Raw genomic sequence first — 16705 nt, forward strand, 5'->3', positions numbered from 1 at the left:
ACATGCACAGGTAAAAATCTTTATCTAAAGAACAGAACTTTCAGAGAGTATTCATTTCATTGTGGAATATGCTCTTTTCATGTGGAAGTTCGCCACTCAGCTGATATACTGTGTTGTATTTGTTTAGTTACATGTGACAGATTGAGTTAACTAGCAAAGGAAACTGGAATTCCGCATGTGCTATTACACAATGTGTAATAGATTAACGCATATTATGGGACTTGTTGACCATCAAACAAAAAATTAATAAAACTAATTGATATAATTGAATGTTAAAACTTGGTATGTAGGTAGCACTCAGTATTTAGATCCATATTGTTGGTCATGGAGGTCAAAGGTCAAGAGAGGTCAAAGGTCAAGAGAGGTCAAGGTCTGAAAACCATGTAAGCACAATATTTCAAGAAGTGAAAGTTGGTTCAACTACAAACTTGGTATGTACGTAGCCGTTAGTGATTAAATGTTCTCTATCATTTTTTCCATGGAGGTCAAGCTCATTTTAAGTGCCCCGAGGTCAAAGGCTGAGCAACCTGAAAAGATGATATATCAAGAATTAGAAGTTGCATGAACGTAAACTTGCTATGGTGGTAGCCCTTGGTGGGTTGATGATCCCTATTGTTTTTCATGGAGGTCAAAGGTTGTTTGAGGTCACTATATGTAAAGTCTTAGAAATTTGAAAATGCAATCACTTCAGCAGTTGCAACTTTAAACTTGGTATTTACATAGCCTTTTGCTAAAAACATTTGTACAATTTTAATTGCGATAAAAATTCAATTACAGGTTACAGTCTGAATGAGTCTGATTATGCAGAAGTGAAGTTTGTTTGACCTTCACACCTCTTTGCATAGGTATGAATTAATCAATTCTGCAAGACTTGCCATTTCTGCTCAGCAATTCAGATTGTTGTAAAATATTGCAACTAAAGTTTCCTCTCATATTGGCAAGGACTCAGTAAGTCATTTGACTTTATGGTTATTTGTGGCATGAAACCACTGGGAGGTGCATCGTTCTTGTCTCATTTACTGTGTTATTTACATGACAGGAGCTGGAAGATGCTAAATCAAGTCTGAGAGCTACAAAAGATGAACTTGTGAAGTCACACCTGGAATATGCCAAAGAATCCATGGCCTTACAAGAGGTCCTGAAGTCAACTAGGGAAGCCTTGAATCAGCAACAATTGGTAAGTATGATTTAGTATAGTGTATCTGTAGTAAGTATACCACCAGTAGCATATGAAGTGTGTTTACAAAGTTAGCAAAATATTGTGACTAGACCATTAATGTGTTGAATTTATTATAACATATTCCACTGTTGATGGTATTACAATGTGACAACATAATCTTGAGCTAATCAATAGTGTTCTAAATTCATGGAACATTTTACTACAAATAGTGTAAAGTGTATAATGAGTACATTCACCTAGATGCTAATATCAGTTGCTTTTATCAGCTAAAGAATCAATTGGTGTAACTTGACAAGTGACAGAAAGGAAAACTGAGGTTCTTATTTGAATGTGTCGGTACACCAACTATCTTTCCTATGTTGTTTATTTTCAGGTCTCATCCGCTTCTGTTACGGAGGAAGAAACCCTACTTGAAGAACGTGAAACTCTAGACATATCACAGCAATCAACTTTGGCAGGTAGGATCACAATAAAAAGATAATTACTACAGCTGGTTGTAAATTTCCAGGCAGTTTAATGTTTCCTTTTATAAGTCTGTTTGTCCTTAAATATTCCTACCTGGAGATCTTCACAGCTATCAGGGGAGATGTACAGAGAGGGGCAAGGGGTTGGGGTGGAGTGTTGGGTGGGGGTTGGGGGTGGTCACTGTCAATTTAAGTGGTGTAGGATGGATAATCAAATGTCAATTATGTTAAGATATTAAAAGTCAAATTAGCTCTGCAGAGGTGTAAATACATTAAGGAGTATCATGGAAACAAGTTAAATCATTTTGATTCCTTGAATCTATGTGATGGTGATGACATGTGTGTGTGTATGTGTCACTTACTCGTAAACGCCAGAAGAAAACTGGTTTGTCCTTGGTAGTGGTGAAAGGTCATGTGGGTCATCACAGGTCAAATTATGAAAACATTGTTTACACTATATCTCAAGAGGTGGAAGTTGCAGGTAGTTCAAACTTGGTGTGTAGCTTGCTGTTGGTGAGCAAAGGATCTGAAGTTTTTTGTTGTTGTGAATGTCAAAGGTCATTGGAGGGTAATTGAGGGAAACATTGTGACAATCTTATAAACAGGATGTGTCACGAAAGGTAGCCTATTCAAATCTTATGTATATGTGGCTTGTGGATTCCTGTAATTAGTTCAGCGAATCCTACTGTTTGTGGTGAAGGTGAAAGGTCATTTTGGGTCAGCAGAGGGCAAAATGTGAATATATCTAAGTGCTATATCTCCAGAACCAGAAAATGAGAGGAGCTCATATATGCATGGTATGATAGCCTTTGTTTATTGTACACAAAGTGACCTAGGTCAGAGTACGTTTAAGGTCACTAGGTGTGAAAACTTGAACACTATGTAACTACAGTAAATCCAGATAGGAAGCTGCAGACTTAGCTGTTGAATACGGCTATGGCTTCTCTATAATGAGTACTAAAATCTATTGTTTTTTGTGGAGGGTACAGGTTATTTGGGTTCAGAAAAGGTAACATTTTGGAAATTTTTAAGATTACATCATAAGATAGGCAGCTTGATCAGATGTCATAAAGGCAGATGACTGTCCTATAAAGTGTACAAGAGCCCAGAAATTCTTTGTGAAGGTCAAAGGTCATTTGTGCCCCGCAAGGTGGAAAGTGTAAAATCCTTAAAAGCACTATGGCTGGATCATTTTGTTTTCAAGAGAGACTTCTACTTTAATTCAAATCAATGGCTAGCAGAATTTAATTTCTGAAAATCTTTCTTAATAATTAGGAATGTGGTCTGTAATAAGCGATTGGTTTCTGCATGACATGGTGTACATTAAAGCACATTATCCTTTGGTAGTCATGTGATCACTATCTAATACAAACAAAATAACCAATCTAGGTATCTGTTGTATATTTTTCTGAAACAAATTTACAGCGATTTTAATTTAAATAAGGCCATTTGCAAGTCATTCATACAGTAATTTAGGAGATGTGTAAAACAAAATGCATATTGCGAACCATGGATAGTCATGTGATGTGCCCCATGGTAACACTTATAACTTTTATCATATATACCCAAAAATTAGGACAAGAACAAGAAATTGAATTAAACGGTACATTAGATCTTCATCTCGCTAGATATCTACTGAATACAGTGACTGTGTCAGGGGAAAGTAAGCTTGAGAGAACCGTGCTAAGCACGGCTCCTACAGGTTGAATCACACTGAATACAATTGGTGAAAGTTACATCTTATATACTCTTTGACAATGGATTACAGAGGATGGGACAGGAAGTTACTCTGTCCACATATTTAACTTTCTCCTTAAACACAGCCGGGTAAGGTACTAAGAAATGACCTCACTATGACATCATTGGGAATGACATCATACTGAAAGTTATTTGATTGGTAGAGATCTGACATTCCTTGCACAGACAGGTGTAGGGTTTCTGTTGTAGAGACTTACTGTAGAGGTCAAAGTGTTAGTGATCTACGGTTGTTATGTTGTTGTAAATAGAAACTTTAACTTTCTGGGAATTATTGTGATGTAAGAGGACTTCCTGTCTGTGCTACAGTACTAGCTGAGAGATTGTAAAGGTGAACCTAGGGTAAGGGTAAGGGGAGGTAAGAATGGTAAAATGCACTCTGTTATACATGCACAGTGTACATTGACAAAGGTAGCAGACGACAGGATTCACTGTTCCTTAGCAATACCAGTCTAACTGTCTTTAATACATGCACTCACAAGCACAGACCAAGCATTTTCTCACAGAGAAAAGGGATCTCAACATCAATTCATCATTCAAACTAGAGCAATTAATATCAAACGTACAGTAAATGCCTGTTAAAGGTGCAGTGTTTGGATGCAAAACTCCTACAACTTTGAATTGACAGAGAGTTATATTAACATACATTGTAAGGAGAAGCATGGCCCTGCATGGTCGGTATGCTTTTATAGTGTATAGTATGATGTCCAGATGTATACGTTGCTGGGGTCAACAATCAAATAACATAAAGCATATCAACACCTCCAATGTCTCTTTTGTGAAATATCATAGAAAATAAAAGCCTCACCTAATACCTCTTGATGATGTTTCAACTTTTCGGTCATCAAGTGAGGTAGATCGCACCAGGATCCTAAAAGTTGAAGAGTATTTATGATTTGGAAATCATTTCATTTTAAATATCATCAAAGGCTGTTGCTATGCTTTAAAAAGGTGCCAGTAATGTTGCTATGGTAACACTGATGCTTGTTGTGTACATTAGCAGTTGCATCAACAGTACATTAAAAAGCAATTCAATTTATTCATATTCCACATAAATTACGGTTTTCTTCAGCTATTGAACTGATTTGAAAGAAAAGTATTTTCTTTTATATATTAATGCAATACAAATCAATCTAATAATTAATGATAACTAGGAAAATGTGATCTTATTTATTATTTAATAATCAGTTTATCAATTGGTTTGTTGTGCTGAGTGTGATCCTTAACTCTATTTTATCCATTTATTTTCGTTTCAGCTGATTACGGCAGATTAATGGTCAATGTTGCCGATGATCTTACTCTTGACAGCACTCTGAAATTAGCAACTCTGTTCCGTCTACCACCAGCAGAAACTGATATGCTACGCAGGGTTTCTCTGATAGAGACACCAGGAATCACTCTGATTAACTTCATGAAGACACGAAACATCATCAATATGTACGATGTCACTAACCTACAAAAGGGTTTGGTTTATATTCAGCTAAACCGATCAAATGAAAACCTTTTAGCTCCATATCAGTCTAAAGTTGACCCCTTTCAATTTGAAGAAAACCAAGCACCAGAACTGCTTGCCTGGCCTGGTAAGAATGGATACAATGGTGTAATCAGAATACATAAACAAAAATAGTGCAGTACAGTAAAATCTCTAGAAATATGTGTGAGTCAGGGGTTAATATCCGGCTTTCAGGCATTATGTTATTTTAAAGTAGTAATTATTATGATGTGTGTATGGTAAAAGTAATTATAAGTGAATCTTTTGACCGATTATATGTTCCCATTTAGTTCATTTCTGTAAAAATATAAGAAATATAAGATTTCTGTGAAAATATACAAAATATTGAACAGTTTAGTTCCCAAAGAATAGCCAATTATTGTCACTCTCAGAGAACGATGCTAGATTCTTTGATATTCCCGTTGTCTGCTGCCACCCGTCAAATTCTCCAACATTATAAAGCTAGTGTTACATATCTATGTGATTCCTTCAATAATACCTCTTTCATAAATCAATCGCAGGGCTTTTGTATTGATGTAGAAATTTACATTAATATGTTTTTTTTTTTGCATATCAAGGCTTCAGTTAAGTACTATTGATTGTGTTTCCATTTATATTCTATTTTTAGCTCATGAATCAACTCTATCACAAGGTTCTGATGAAAGAGAGGAATATCATGACCATAGTAAGGAGACTTTGATGGAGAGAACCGAGAAAGAGGAACTACCAAAGCAAAGAAAAGATTCACAAATACTTGAAATGAGGCAACATCATTCATACATTGAACACAGGATTAAGTATGAAGGTGGAACTATTAGCATCATGGGGGTACATCTGACTATTCCTGAAGATGCTGTGTCCTTTGATCATGTTATTGCCATTAAAGTGATTTATGATCCTGACATACACCTCCCTGGAAGTGATCATAGGGGCAGAATGACACCCCTGATAAAACTAGAGCCAGAAGGACTTGCTCTCAACAAGCCGGCCGTGCTGACTATTCCTCACTCGGCTATTATCCCTGAGCCAGATCGACATGGTGTTATGATCTTCACTGGTTTGAAAGATGAAGAACATTTAAAAGAAGGTAATGGTGGTGACCAATAAACACTTTTAATGCAATTGATGAATGTACCAGGAGAAGAAAAATGAGTTATATGCTGGGAATCAGTACTGTAAAATATGATACTTAATAAGCTATTGATATTTACTGTATTGAAGATTAACAAGTAATATATTTAAATAAAATAAAACTGTTAGCAAACTGCTTATCCACTAGAAAGCCTGTGTAATAGAATGTGTAAAAGTAAGTTGGCCTGACATTTCGATCCTAGCAGGATCTTCTTCAGAGGCTTCAGAGGCATTTAGCCTCTGAAGAAGATCCTGCTAGGATCGAAACGTCAGGCCAACTTACTTTTACACAAGTAATATATTTGTATAATATTATTTGTGTAAAAGTAAGTCGGCCTGATGTTTCGATCCTAGCAGGATCTTCTTCAGAGGCTAAATGACAAGTAACAGTAACAGCGACAAAAACACGCACAGAATACAGACATGTTAATGAGCATGGTGAACACAATGAGATAGATATAAGGGGATTAGTAGACAAGGGATGGAGAGAAGAAAGCAACATTGGAAGAGGAGAGGTAGGAGATAAACAGTGAAGGGACAAAGAGAGGATTAAATGAACGGGATAGGGAATAAACTGAAGAAGGACAAAGACAAAGGTGTGGAGAAAAAAGGGGTGGAAGAAGGCTGTGAGAAGAGGAGTGAAGGGGGGGGCGAGGGAACATGGGGAGAAGGAGGGGGGACAGAAGACAATTTAGTCATGTCCTTCCTGAATGTTGAGCCCATGAGGTTGAATGGTGCGAAGGCGTTGCATCCACAGCCTCTCTCTGCTGATACTAGGTCAGGACGGCTACCTAAGGATTCAATCCCCTGTATGGACATGTTGTTGATGGTATGGTTGGGAAGATTAAAATGTTCTCCAACTGGGGTCTCAGTTTTCATGGTGTTGACTGTGGATCTGTGACCATAGAATCGCTTCTTGAGGGTGGTTTTGGTTTCGCCATTATACTGGATGCCACAAACTCTACAAGAGATCAGATAAATGACATTATCATATCATTTATTATAGGTGAAATAACTTGGACTGAAGAGAAATCTTTTGATTGGAAGCTAGACCCGGAGAAAATCAGTCTTGACATTAACATCCTGAGCTACGTCTTTGTTAATTTAGTCAGCCAAGAAACAGAACAGAAGCATAGATTCCGTATTGTTCCATTTATTGGTGGGATACTTGATGCCAAAGATGATGTCTTAATAACTGTTTGTTTCTGTAAGGACAGTGATGAAGAGTACAAGGTGAGGATAATCTCCTGTTACCATGGTGATATATACAGCAGTGTAAGGTCAATTCTGCTCTGTACTTTGATCTGTAAGTCAGATACTGGGAATCTTGCTTTGTTTCATGATTTGCATAATGAATTTTATCGTATTTCACTGGCAAACTATGAAGTGATTGGTTAAGGGTGCAGTTGTGTGACATAGTCATTGATTAATCATAGCACATCAAAGAGAAAACTCTGTTACATTTGAAATATAAACAGTACACTCAAATTTGCAACAAGGATTTACAGGATCTGATAGAAACAAGCAACATTAATTAAATTAAGGGAACAAAAGCTGCTGTTACTTGCTATAGCAGTGCTGAAGAAGAGTGAAGCACAACTAATTGCATAATTGAATATCTGCTTTTTGGGGGGAATTAACATCTTCATGTTCTTATGTTGTAGTTGCTGTTAGAGGACCACCAGTCCAAACTGAGTCTAGGAAACTATACAACATTTCAAGTTACCCGGACATTGAATGACAGCAGAGATTCTGCTTCTTACATTGATCTGATGATGTCATCACCCGGTGATAGTTACCATCTTATGAAGGAAGAATCAACAAAGGTTTGTAATCACCAATGCTATTAAAGTTTGTCTTTTAACATTGCACGACTTGTAGTTAAGGATTGGTTACCTAAAGTGGATCAAAGTGTTGTAGTGGTTACAATGTTGGTCTTATATACAACTTCTACTTTCTGGTTAATAACACAGGGATCAGAATCTACGCAAAACTTCTGGTTGGCAGTGTTGTTGAACAGAATCTTGTGCGGTTTGGTATTTTTGGTTAATGAATTTGGAAATGAAGTTTGGTCCTATATTCTCTCACATGGTTTCACAAAAAGCTTCACTCACCCATGTCTGCACTTTGGTGATGAATGTGGATGTCTTTAATTCACCTCTCTTTGTATTTTGAGGTAGCGTTCAAATGCTGTGGCAAACTCTCACTTGCTGGAGTGGGATGTTGATTCGGTGGCTGTCCTGTGAGCAGGAATGATGAAGACAATTACATGCCTGCCTAGTTAATTCTCTGAACACTCATCAAAAACAGAATGATTGATATAATCCAGTATTCATCTACAATCACATGAATATCCATTGACTATGTTTCTGTAGGGTTCATTCCCCATTGGACAAGTTTAACCTACAATGTTGTTATGGATTTTTTTATTACAAAAGAAAGTATAATCTTCACTAGCTGCCCATGAAATCTAAGGATTTGTATACGGCCACATTTCTTGGTTCCTAACCAGCATTTCCTTAAATCTTATATCTTATATTTTGCACTGTTTCTTTGACTACATAACAGCATTCTCATCCTCAGTACATTGATCTTCAATATCTTTTATCCATTAGCATGTAGACATAGATCACCTCTGTGCTGCCAGTAGAGTCTCTCATCAGTTCAGACTTAACAGAAACAATGATGGAGACACTGACATGGTTGATGTGAAGTTAAAAGTATCACAACATGAAAAGAACCAGACAGCCCTTATCCTCCAATCAAAGGTGAGTTATGTCTGCTGATTGTCTTCCAGTTGTTTGTGTTCTCATAAGTCTCTTCAATACTTGACATTAAGCGGCATCTTCTCTCTTCTGATCATATCTTTGTTTATTCCTGTCCTGTCTGTTGAAAGTCTTGCAGCTGTTAACAGGCTGATTGAATAATGTCAACGCTGTGACTGAATTATAGTTATTTGTTGGCATGTTTTCGCATGGATCCTTTTCTTTGTAATATTTATGGTGGATGACAATTGCATACAAATGAATTATAGTAGCCTGTTATTCTAGTATTATCGTTTGTGCAGTCACTCCAGCGATCCTGGTGTACCTAAGTTTCTTAATTTGATCCAGTTTTCCAACTTTTGCTGACTCTTTGGTGTTGCGTGAATGAGAAACTCACAATACAGTGAAATGCTGAAAAAGTATCTATTATTCTATTAACAGGTCAACAGTTATTGGAAACTTTGTTTATGGGTATCTTATGTATCAATTAATTACTCCGTAAATGAAAGGTATGTTGTCACCAACATTCCTTTTCTTTTGGATTTCACACATTTTTGAAAAGTTGTCCCGTGTCTGTTTCAGCTCTATTTTTCTACATTACGTTCCTACTTTAAATCTAAACATTCACAGGGGTGTGATAGATAGGCTGCTCTATTGTATGTTAAACATTTTGTACATGTGAAATTTGCAATATTTATATAATATTATGTTTTTTCCTTCAGGTGAAAAACATTCTCTTATCTCCAGAAAGCCAGGAAATTCTTTGTAGAGAACTGCACCCAGGTGAGTTTTTAAGTGGTAGTGGAACAGATGAGTGAACTTAGCTAGTTTTGAAAGTCCACCCTGGCCTGCATCGAAATTAAATAAAGTTAAGAAAATGAATGCTGTTTATTTTATCTTAGACATACACCAGGTAAGTGTGTATAAGTGGAGATGAAAAAGTAAGCACACATAGAGAACATGGACCCAGGTGAGAGTCTGAGTAGAGGTGAAAAAAAAATAACATCAAGTTTACCGCCGTTAAACTCTGTTTTCGATCGAGAAACTGAGTTTATCGACTGGATAACAGTGTTTTTTTAGTGAAAAGCAGAGTTAAAGTCGATAAACTCAGTTGATCAAATTATTGCACATGTGGCATGCCATATCCAGTTTGATAAACTTGGTTTTTCGATCGATAAACTGAGTTTATCGATAAACTCAGTTGATCGAGCGATAAACTGAGTTTATTGATCGAAAACAGAGTTGTAACTGTGATTAACTTGGTTTATCGAATTATTGCACATATGGCTTGCCATTCATACCTGATTGTTACTTATATAACCTTAGTTTATTGGGTAATACTTGATCAACATAAACACTTATGATGGAGAGAAAGTCAATCTTCCTTCCTAACCCAATAATATCTAAATTCTATTTGCACACTTTTATTTTCAGTTAGTGTGCTCACTTCCTATTTTTGTAGCTCAAAGCAACTTTGAAAGTGAAGCTGTATACAAGACTAGAATTATACACTAGGCAAGAGCTTAAAGTTGAAAAGTTGCACGCAAGTTGTTGGCAGTATACTTTACCCAATTTATTGTGTGCACCACGGTTGACTTGATGCGAACCAACATTTTCCATGCAGGTTGCATGCTTGTGGGCCAGATGTGTACTTCTGCATGTTTGTTGTGAATGTTGCTCATTGTTCCAAACTGGCAAACAACTAGCATCTGTTTCTCTAATCTGTACATGTGCTATTCTTTTTCGAATGTAAAGAATATGTTGTTGTCTTCACTTTCAGACTTACACAAATATGAACAATTGAGAGGAGACATTGCAAAGCTATTAGATAAACAACATTGTATAAGGCTAGGCGTGTATTTTGAGCTCACGCCAGTAGAAAATGAAACAATTCAGACAGCAGCAGAATCTGGAAAGATGCTGATGAAAATATTGGATGAAAGAGAGCTCATTATGCCAGACAGAATGATCGGAATGTATGAAGGATTGAAAGCTATTCACTTTAATAAGGTGGCAAGACTGGTGCTGGAGTACATTGGTACATCACAGGAGAAGAATGGAAAGGAAAATGAAGGAGAGAAAGATGATAAGAAAATGGTTTGTGCTTTTCAAAAACTTGTTAAAACTTTGAAACTTTATCTTGAAGAAACACAAGGATCATTTTGCATAGAATCAAGATCTTAGAATGGATTAGTACTGTACTTTCTAACATGAAAAGCAGCTTTTTTGCTGTCATGCAAGTCACATAACAGAAAAAGAAATTACTCTTCAATTACTAATAAGTCCTCCTTTTACTCATTGTAACAAAATACCGAGCATTTAACTGTGATTTTATGCTTTAGTACTCACAAGCTGGGTTTGAAGATATCATCTGTACAGGGAGATTGTGTAGAATATTCACTGAAGCCAAATCAAATGCAGTAGAGAGTTGTCTATCTTCATGCAAGTATAATGAAAAATATGAATTTTATGAACAATTCGTAATATTTCAACATTATTTCAGGTAAAAAATCTAGAGAAACAGAAGGTCATTTCAAAAGTAGAACCAAAGTTGTCAGTAACTTTCAAAAGTTTGATAGAGGAGGGATACAAGAGACTGGATGTCCAAAGAGCCTTGAAATTGTCTCATGGAAAACTGGACTTGGGAAGACGGCTGTTACTACTTGCTAAGGAAGAGCATGGTAAAGTACACTATAGTTTTAGCAACATGTGTATTCCTTCTCTATTTGTTACTTATATAGTTATTCTCAATCTTATGTGACATTCTAGGATCATTACAGTTATTTCATGCGACCCTTATGTTTCAGTATTTACAAAAGATGAATGATTTTCCTTTCTTTATTTCGGTATGAATATATCATTTCCCTCGAAAATAGCTTCAGGCATGTCAATGCTAGAGGAATGTGATATATACCCTTCATACTTATTTTTGTTTCTGTTCATTAAAAATGTCATTAATTGTTTCATATTTATTAATTCAATGTTGCTAATATTTCTTGCAGATATAATGTACTACAGGTCTTGCTCTCTTTCTCATATCAAAAATGTATTTGATTCTTCTTTTTTTTCTTGAATTATCTACAAATTGTAATATGAAAACATCAGTTTTGTGTTACAGAGGTTATTTTCATATTGTGGATTGAAGCAGTTTATAGTAATACATGTTTCATGATAGTGGCAAAATACTTTGCTTTCATATGAAATATATTACTTTTCTCCATCAGAGAGACTTCCTTTGTTCCCAGGGTCCAATTTTTACAAAGAACAATACTTTGATCAGCGTGGAGGAGAGATGGTTATCGCAGGTGTCATTCTGCGTGTACCAGCTGGTGCACTACACACTGGAAGGATTGTTAGTCTGTGGGTTTCTACTGAACCTGCCATTAAAGGACCTATCTCAAACAAGAGTCTAAGGTTGACCCTCTTTGTGAAATTTGGTCCAGAAAGCCTTACCTTACACAAGCCTGTCACCTTGATGATTCCACACTGTGCTATTACTACAACTAACCAGATGGGTATTGATGTGTACTCTGGTGTATTACAAACAGGTACGTTTCTTTATTTTGTCTTGTGTTGTGTTTTTCTACTCCAGTGATATTATATATAAAGTCACTAACATTTGTATTGTCGACAGAAGTACGTTTATGAGCTTGTGTGTACCACCTCTTGAGTTTTATCCACGATAGGCCAAAAACAAAAAGTGTACAATGTTGTGTATTGTCACTAGATGTGGTTCCATATTAAATAAATACAGAAACCCTGCTTTTCTTTAGAGGTAAAAGTCTGAAACATTTGTAAGCACAATAATTCAAGAAAGATTGTGTAAACTTCACATGTACTATCTAGATCCACTTGGGCATGTCAAACAAATGTAAAGTGTTTTGTGCTTATAGCAATAGGTCATTTGAGGTCAATATGTGTCAAAGCCTGAAAAGCTCCCAAACCTTTGTAACTGCTGAAGTAAATCTGGAATGAAAGTCACAGTTGATATGTGAAACCACCTGGGTACACAAACATGATATTGACAAGAAAGTCACTAAGCCTTCTGGTTCTGTGTAATGTAGAAATCAACATCTCAAGAAGGAAGTAATGTCTAGACATTTAACCTCCACTAAAGTAACCTTTCTCTTATAGTTGTACATTGAGAATAAACATTTATAATGTTGCGCATTTTAGAGAGAAACAAACAACATTTCCAAAGAAAATAATACCCTTCAAGCTGTGTTATACTTCAGGGGTTTATCTAGTGACCTTGCATCCATACATAGAGTTAGTAACATAATATGCACTATTTTGATGTTCTATGTGTTGCTTTTTCTACCACCAGACTGTTCCTTTAAGATCATCTATGAATGGTATAGTATAGGATTGGTGTTGTACTTTTCACCACATTATAAAACTTCTTAGCAAAATGTTTTTAAAATTTTCTTCAGATAAATCTGTCAAATGGAGCTTAGATAGGGAACACATCAGCTGCTATATGACTAGTCAGCACCTTGCAGTTGAAGCTGAGAAACCCTGTCTCATTGGTCTTCATGTCCCTTACTACCTAAGATGAGGAAACGTGTTTGTCTTTTTCCGATTGTAAACAGAGTTTCTGAATCGGGGGATCAATTGACAATCCATCTTTGGTTTCATTATGATGACACTGTGGAACATAAAGTAAGTAGCTGATTTCATCAGCTCAAGTGGTATTACTAATTATCTCATAGATTCCAGTTGTCTGCCTTTCTGAATGACACATGGTTCATACACATAATTGTACAGGGTTGATACCGTGTTAACCATAGATATTTAAATTTTCAATAATGTATTGCTGGTGATCATTGCAAACTTAAAACAAGTATGTAAGTACAGAAACATTTGTAAACACAACTTTGACCAGGTGACCAAGATTAGACAGCAAAGATTTATATTTCAGAACATAGGCTGTCAGACTATTAATGGTCTATGATAATGCATCATATCAGACACTATATGTATTAGATATTTATAACAGCTCCCTGATTTATCAAACAATGGCCACCCCAGAGAGGGCCATACCGGGGAGATGTTATTGCTTCCTGGGTAATACATAGGGCAAGTAAGCAGTGTGTGCACTGATGTCAATATTAAAATTTCCATAAATAATAACAATATTATGTTCAATTGTTTAATGTTCTTACATTAATAGAGTCTAATCAATGGATAAACCTACCAGCAAAAGATAACCATAATTCATGATCCAGTGTATGTTCGAATCAAATCTATGACTTCAATTTTACATGTTAGTGCTAACTCCAGTACATCACAGTGTAACACACATCCTAGAAAAGTGGTTAGTAATGTTTGTCAACTATTATAATTTACATATAATATAATATGTATAATGTATTATTATTTATTCTTGGTAACACGTACTGTAAAGAAAGCAGTTAATTACTGTTCCATAGGTAAATTGCATTTGTTGAAAGAATGGTTATTTGCATATGTGTTAGCATATTTTGTTATACAAATAAACATGATATTTTGACATTGTTTCCTTCTGTCATTCCTATGATTTTCAATTAATGAAAGGTGGTCAGATGGTTCCATCTACAGTTGTCTTTACAGTTGATTTAATTCTGGACTAGTCCTTCATTCCATCCTCATTGACTGTCCATGTATTGATTATATAAGTACTTTGTAATGTGTGTAATTGTTATTGTCCCTTTTTTTTTGCTACTACAAATAATCATTCTTTTCAAAGCTTATAAGAGCTAAATATAATATGAAGTTGACAGTTTTTAAAGCCTTGCATGTAGGCTAAAGCCTTGTCAGATGACTTTACAACACCCATAAATCTCAATATTCATAAATTAGATTAGTTGGTGTCCACAGTGGGAAATGGGTGCTGTCAAAGTAAAGCACGCAGCTATATTTTAAAAATTACTTTTGTATACACCTGGATGAAGATGGCAATTGATGTTAATTCCTTTGCCTAAATCCAGATTGTAATGATGCAGTCGAACAATACTGGGACCTGAATTCTTTACATTACAAGCTCATTGCCCTAACAACTTGATCCCTTATGTTCAAGGCTATCAAAAATTTTATAAATTAGTAATTAAAAATCACTTGAATTTTCTCGCTTCAATGATGTTGCTATGGAAACCCTATGGTTTGAGAACAGGCACCAGGTAGAATTCCATCTTCAGAATAAAGGGATCAAAGATACTGTCAATCTGGAAATAGAAGCAAGATATGGGATGTCTGTGAAGAATCTTTTCCAGTTAAGCATTCAGTTGCAGGAAACAAGAGTTGGTTTAATTTAACACAAAGAAAAATGTGAATATAAGGAGTTATAACTTGGATTTGTCTTAGCAACTGGGACTCCTTTTATATTAACCTTGTATTATGTCTTTTTGATCAGTTTGACATTCTCTAAATTAATTCATTTTCATTTTTCTATTGAAATCACTACTTTATTTGCCTTAATTGATGAACTGATTTCCATTACACAGGTTTGAAATATCATTTTACATGTTTCAAATTTTACAAAGAAAAAAAGCCTTATGGCAAGCTGTCTTCCTATCACAGATGTACTATATACATAATTTCCTAAGCAATAAGTACTACTTAGCATATCTAAACATGATCACTTAAACCACGTTTAAACGTTTAAACCACGTTATTAATTTAAAGCTGTATCTAAAGTGTTGATGTTTTCTTTACAATCCTTTCATATGAGATGTGTATATGTAATGTTACTTTTCATATGAGATGTGTACACCAAATCCTACTTTGCAAAGAGGAGTCCAGGCTGCAGTTGTCATGTCACAGGGAGATTATAACTATCAGCTTTTTGCAATATTTGATATTAAGGAAACATCATTTTTGTCTCACTGCAGTGAAAAATCAAACTTAATGTAATTTAACCACCTGTTTTGAAATATACTTTCTTAATCTATATCAGATTTTATGTTTAGTTTCATTGAAATCTCTGAGTTTTTAAGTTTTAGTTTACCCTTGTGTGTAAGAAACACATAACTGTTGTCTCACATTTCTGGATATTGTTTTCATGAAACAGGCTCGGTTTAATTCACTTTATGTAGAGTAATGTATTAAACATATTTAAAATGTCCTTTCTATCAACCTCACAGACATCATCAAATCTTTTGATCAACTAGATCAGAACTTATCAGCATATCTTGTTGTAGACCAGTGTAGTCTGCTTGCAAATATTTTCCAAATTCCTGAAGGAATTACTGAAATTAAGAAGTACAAAACTCTTTTGTTACAGAAACTGACCAAACATTCACTGATATCTCCCACCCAACATCACGAAATTGGAAAATGCCTTAACAGAACAAGGAAATGAAGAATGTGCGAAACTTGTCAGAGAATTCAGAAGTAAAAATCCTGTAGTTCAAGCAACAATGTGCCCAGAATAATGACTGAAATCATATTGTGGGTTATTGTAAGCAAAGAATGATGAATACAATAATCCAGTGGTGCTGTATGTAGGAATTTGTTCCCTTGGGTAAGGAAGTCCGTGAGACATTTTGTACAAACCATTATTTATTACCAGAGCTTATAAAAACAGGATCATAAGTTTAATTACACCTGTAGGAGTTACTTTCTTGAAATATCCTACTCTGTCTAACATGGTTATGTATGAATATCCTCTATGTGACTTTATCCATAGTAGTATACTTGCCTTTAATAGGCAAACAATTACAAGTAACATTTGAAGTCATTGAATTGAAATTGAATTTATTGCCCACAATCGGAAATTCGACTTACACAGGTCGTAAACGAAAAAATAGAAAAGAATAAAGAAAAGCAATAGCAGTGGCGTAGGAAGGTACTTTTGAGTGGGGGGGGGGGCTGAAGAATGGTGGCCGGCCTGGGGAGGGGTCTAAGGGGAAGGGCCGGGTGTCCCCCTTCCCTATGGGAA

At 35.6% G+C, this 16705-nt stretch overlaps 1 protein-coding gene across 1 annotated transcript in view; it reads left to right on the forward strand.

The window, feature by feature from the left end:
• LOC139981253 (uncharacterized) overlaps positions 1-15717 on the forward strand; it is a 35608-nt gene extending 19891 nt beyond the window's left edge. Inside the window, exons 5-16 of the mRNA XM_071993488.1 lie at positions 1040-1177; positions 1554-1638; positions 4656-4979; positions 5520-5978; positions 7029-7255; positions 7687-7848; positions 8638-8790; positions 9510-9570; positions 10568-10884; positions 11291-11468; positions 12012-12335; positions 13221-15717. Of these exons, the coding sequence (XP_071849589.1) occupies positions 1040-1177; positions 1554-1638; positions 4656-4979; positions 5520-5978; positions 7029-7255; positions 7687-7848; positions 8638-8790; positions 9510-9570; positions 10568-10884; positions 11291-11468; positions 12012-12335; positions 13221-13345 (2553 nt within the window). The 3' untranslated portion in view covers positions 13346-15717. The remainder of the gene's footprint in view (positions 1-1039; positions 1178-1553; positions 1639-4655; positions 4980-5519; positions 5979-7028; positions 7256-7686; positions 7849-8637; positions 8791-9509; positions 9571-10567; positions 10885-11290; positions 11469-12011; positions 12336-13220) is intronic.
• The last annotated feature ends 988 nt before the right edge of the window (positions 15718-16705 follow it).

The sequence above is a fragment of the Apostichopus japonicus genome, chromosome 15, assembly GCF_037975245.1.
Source record: "Apostichopus japonicus isolate 1M-3 chromosome 15, ASM3797524v1, whole genome shotgun sequence".
Classification (NCBI taxonomy): Eukaryota; Metazoa; Echinodermata; class Holothuroidea; order Aspidochirotida; family Stichopodidae; genus Apostichopus; species Apostichopus japonicus.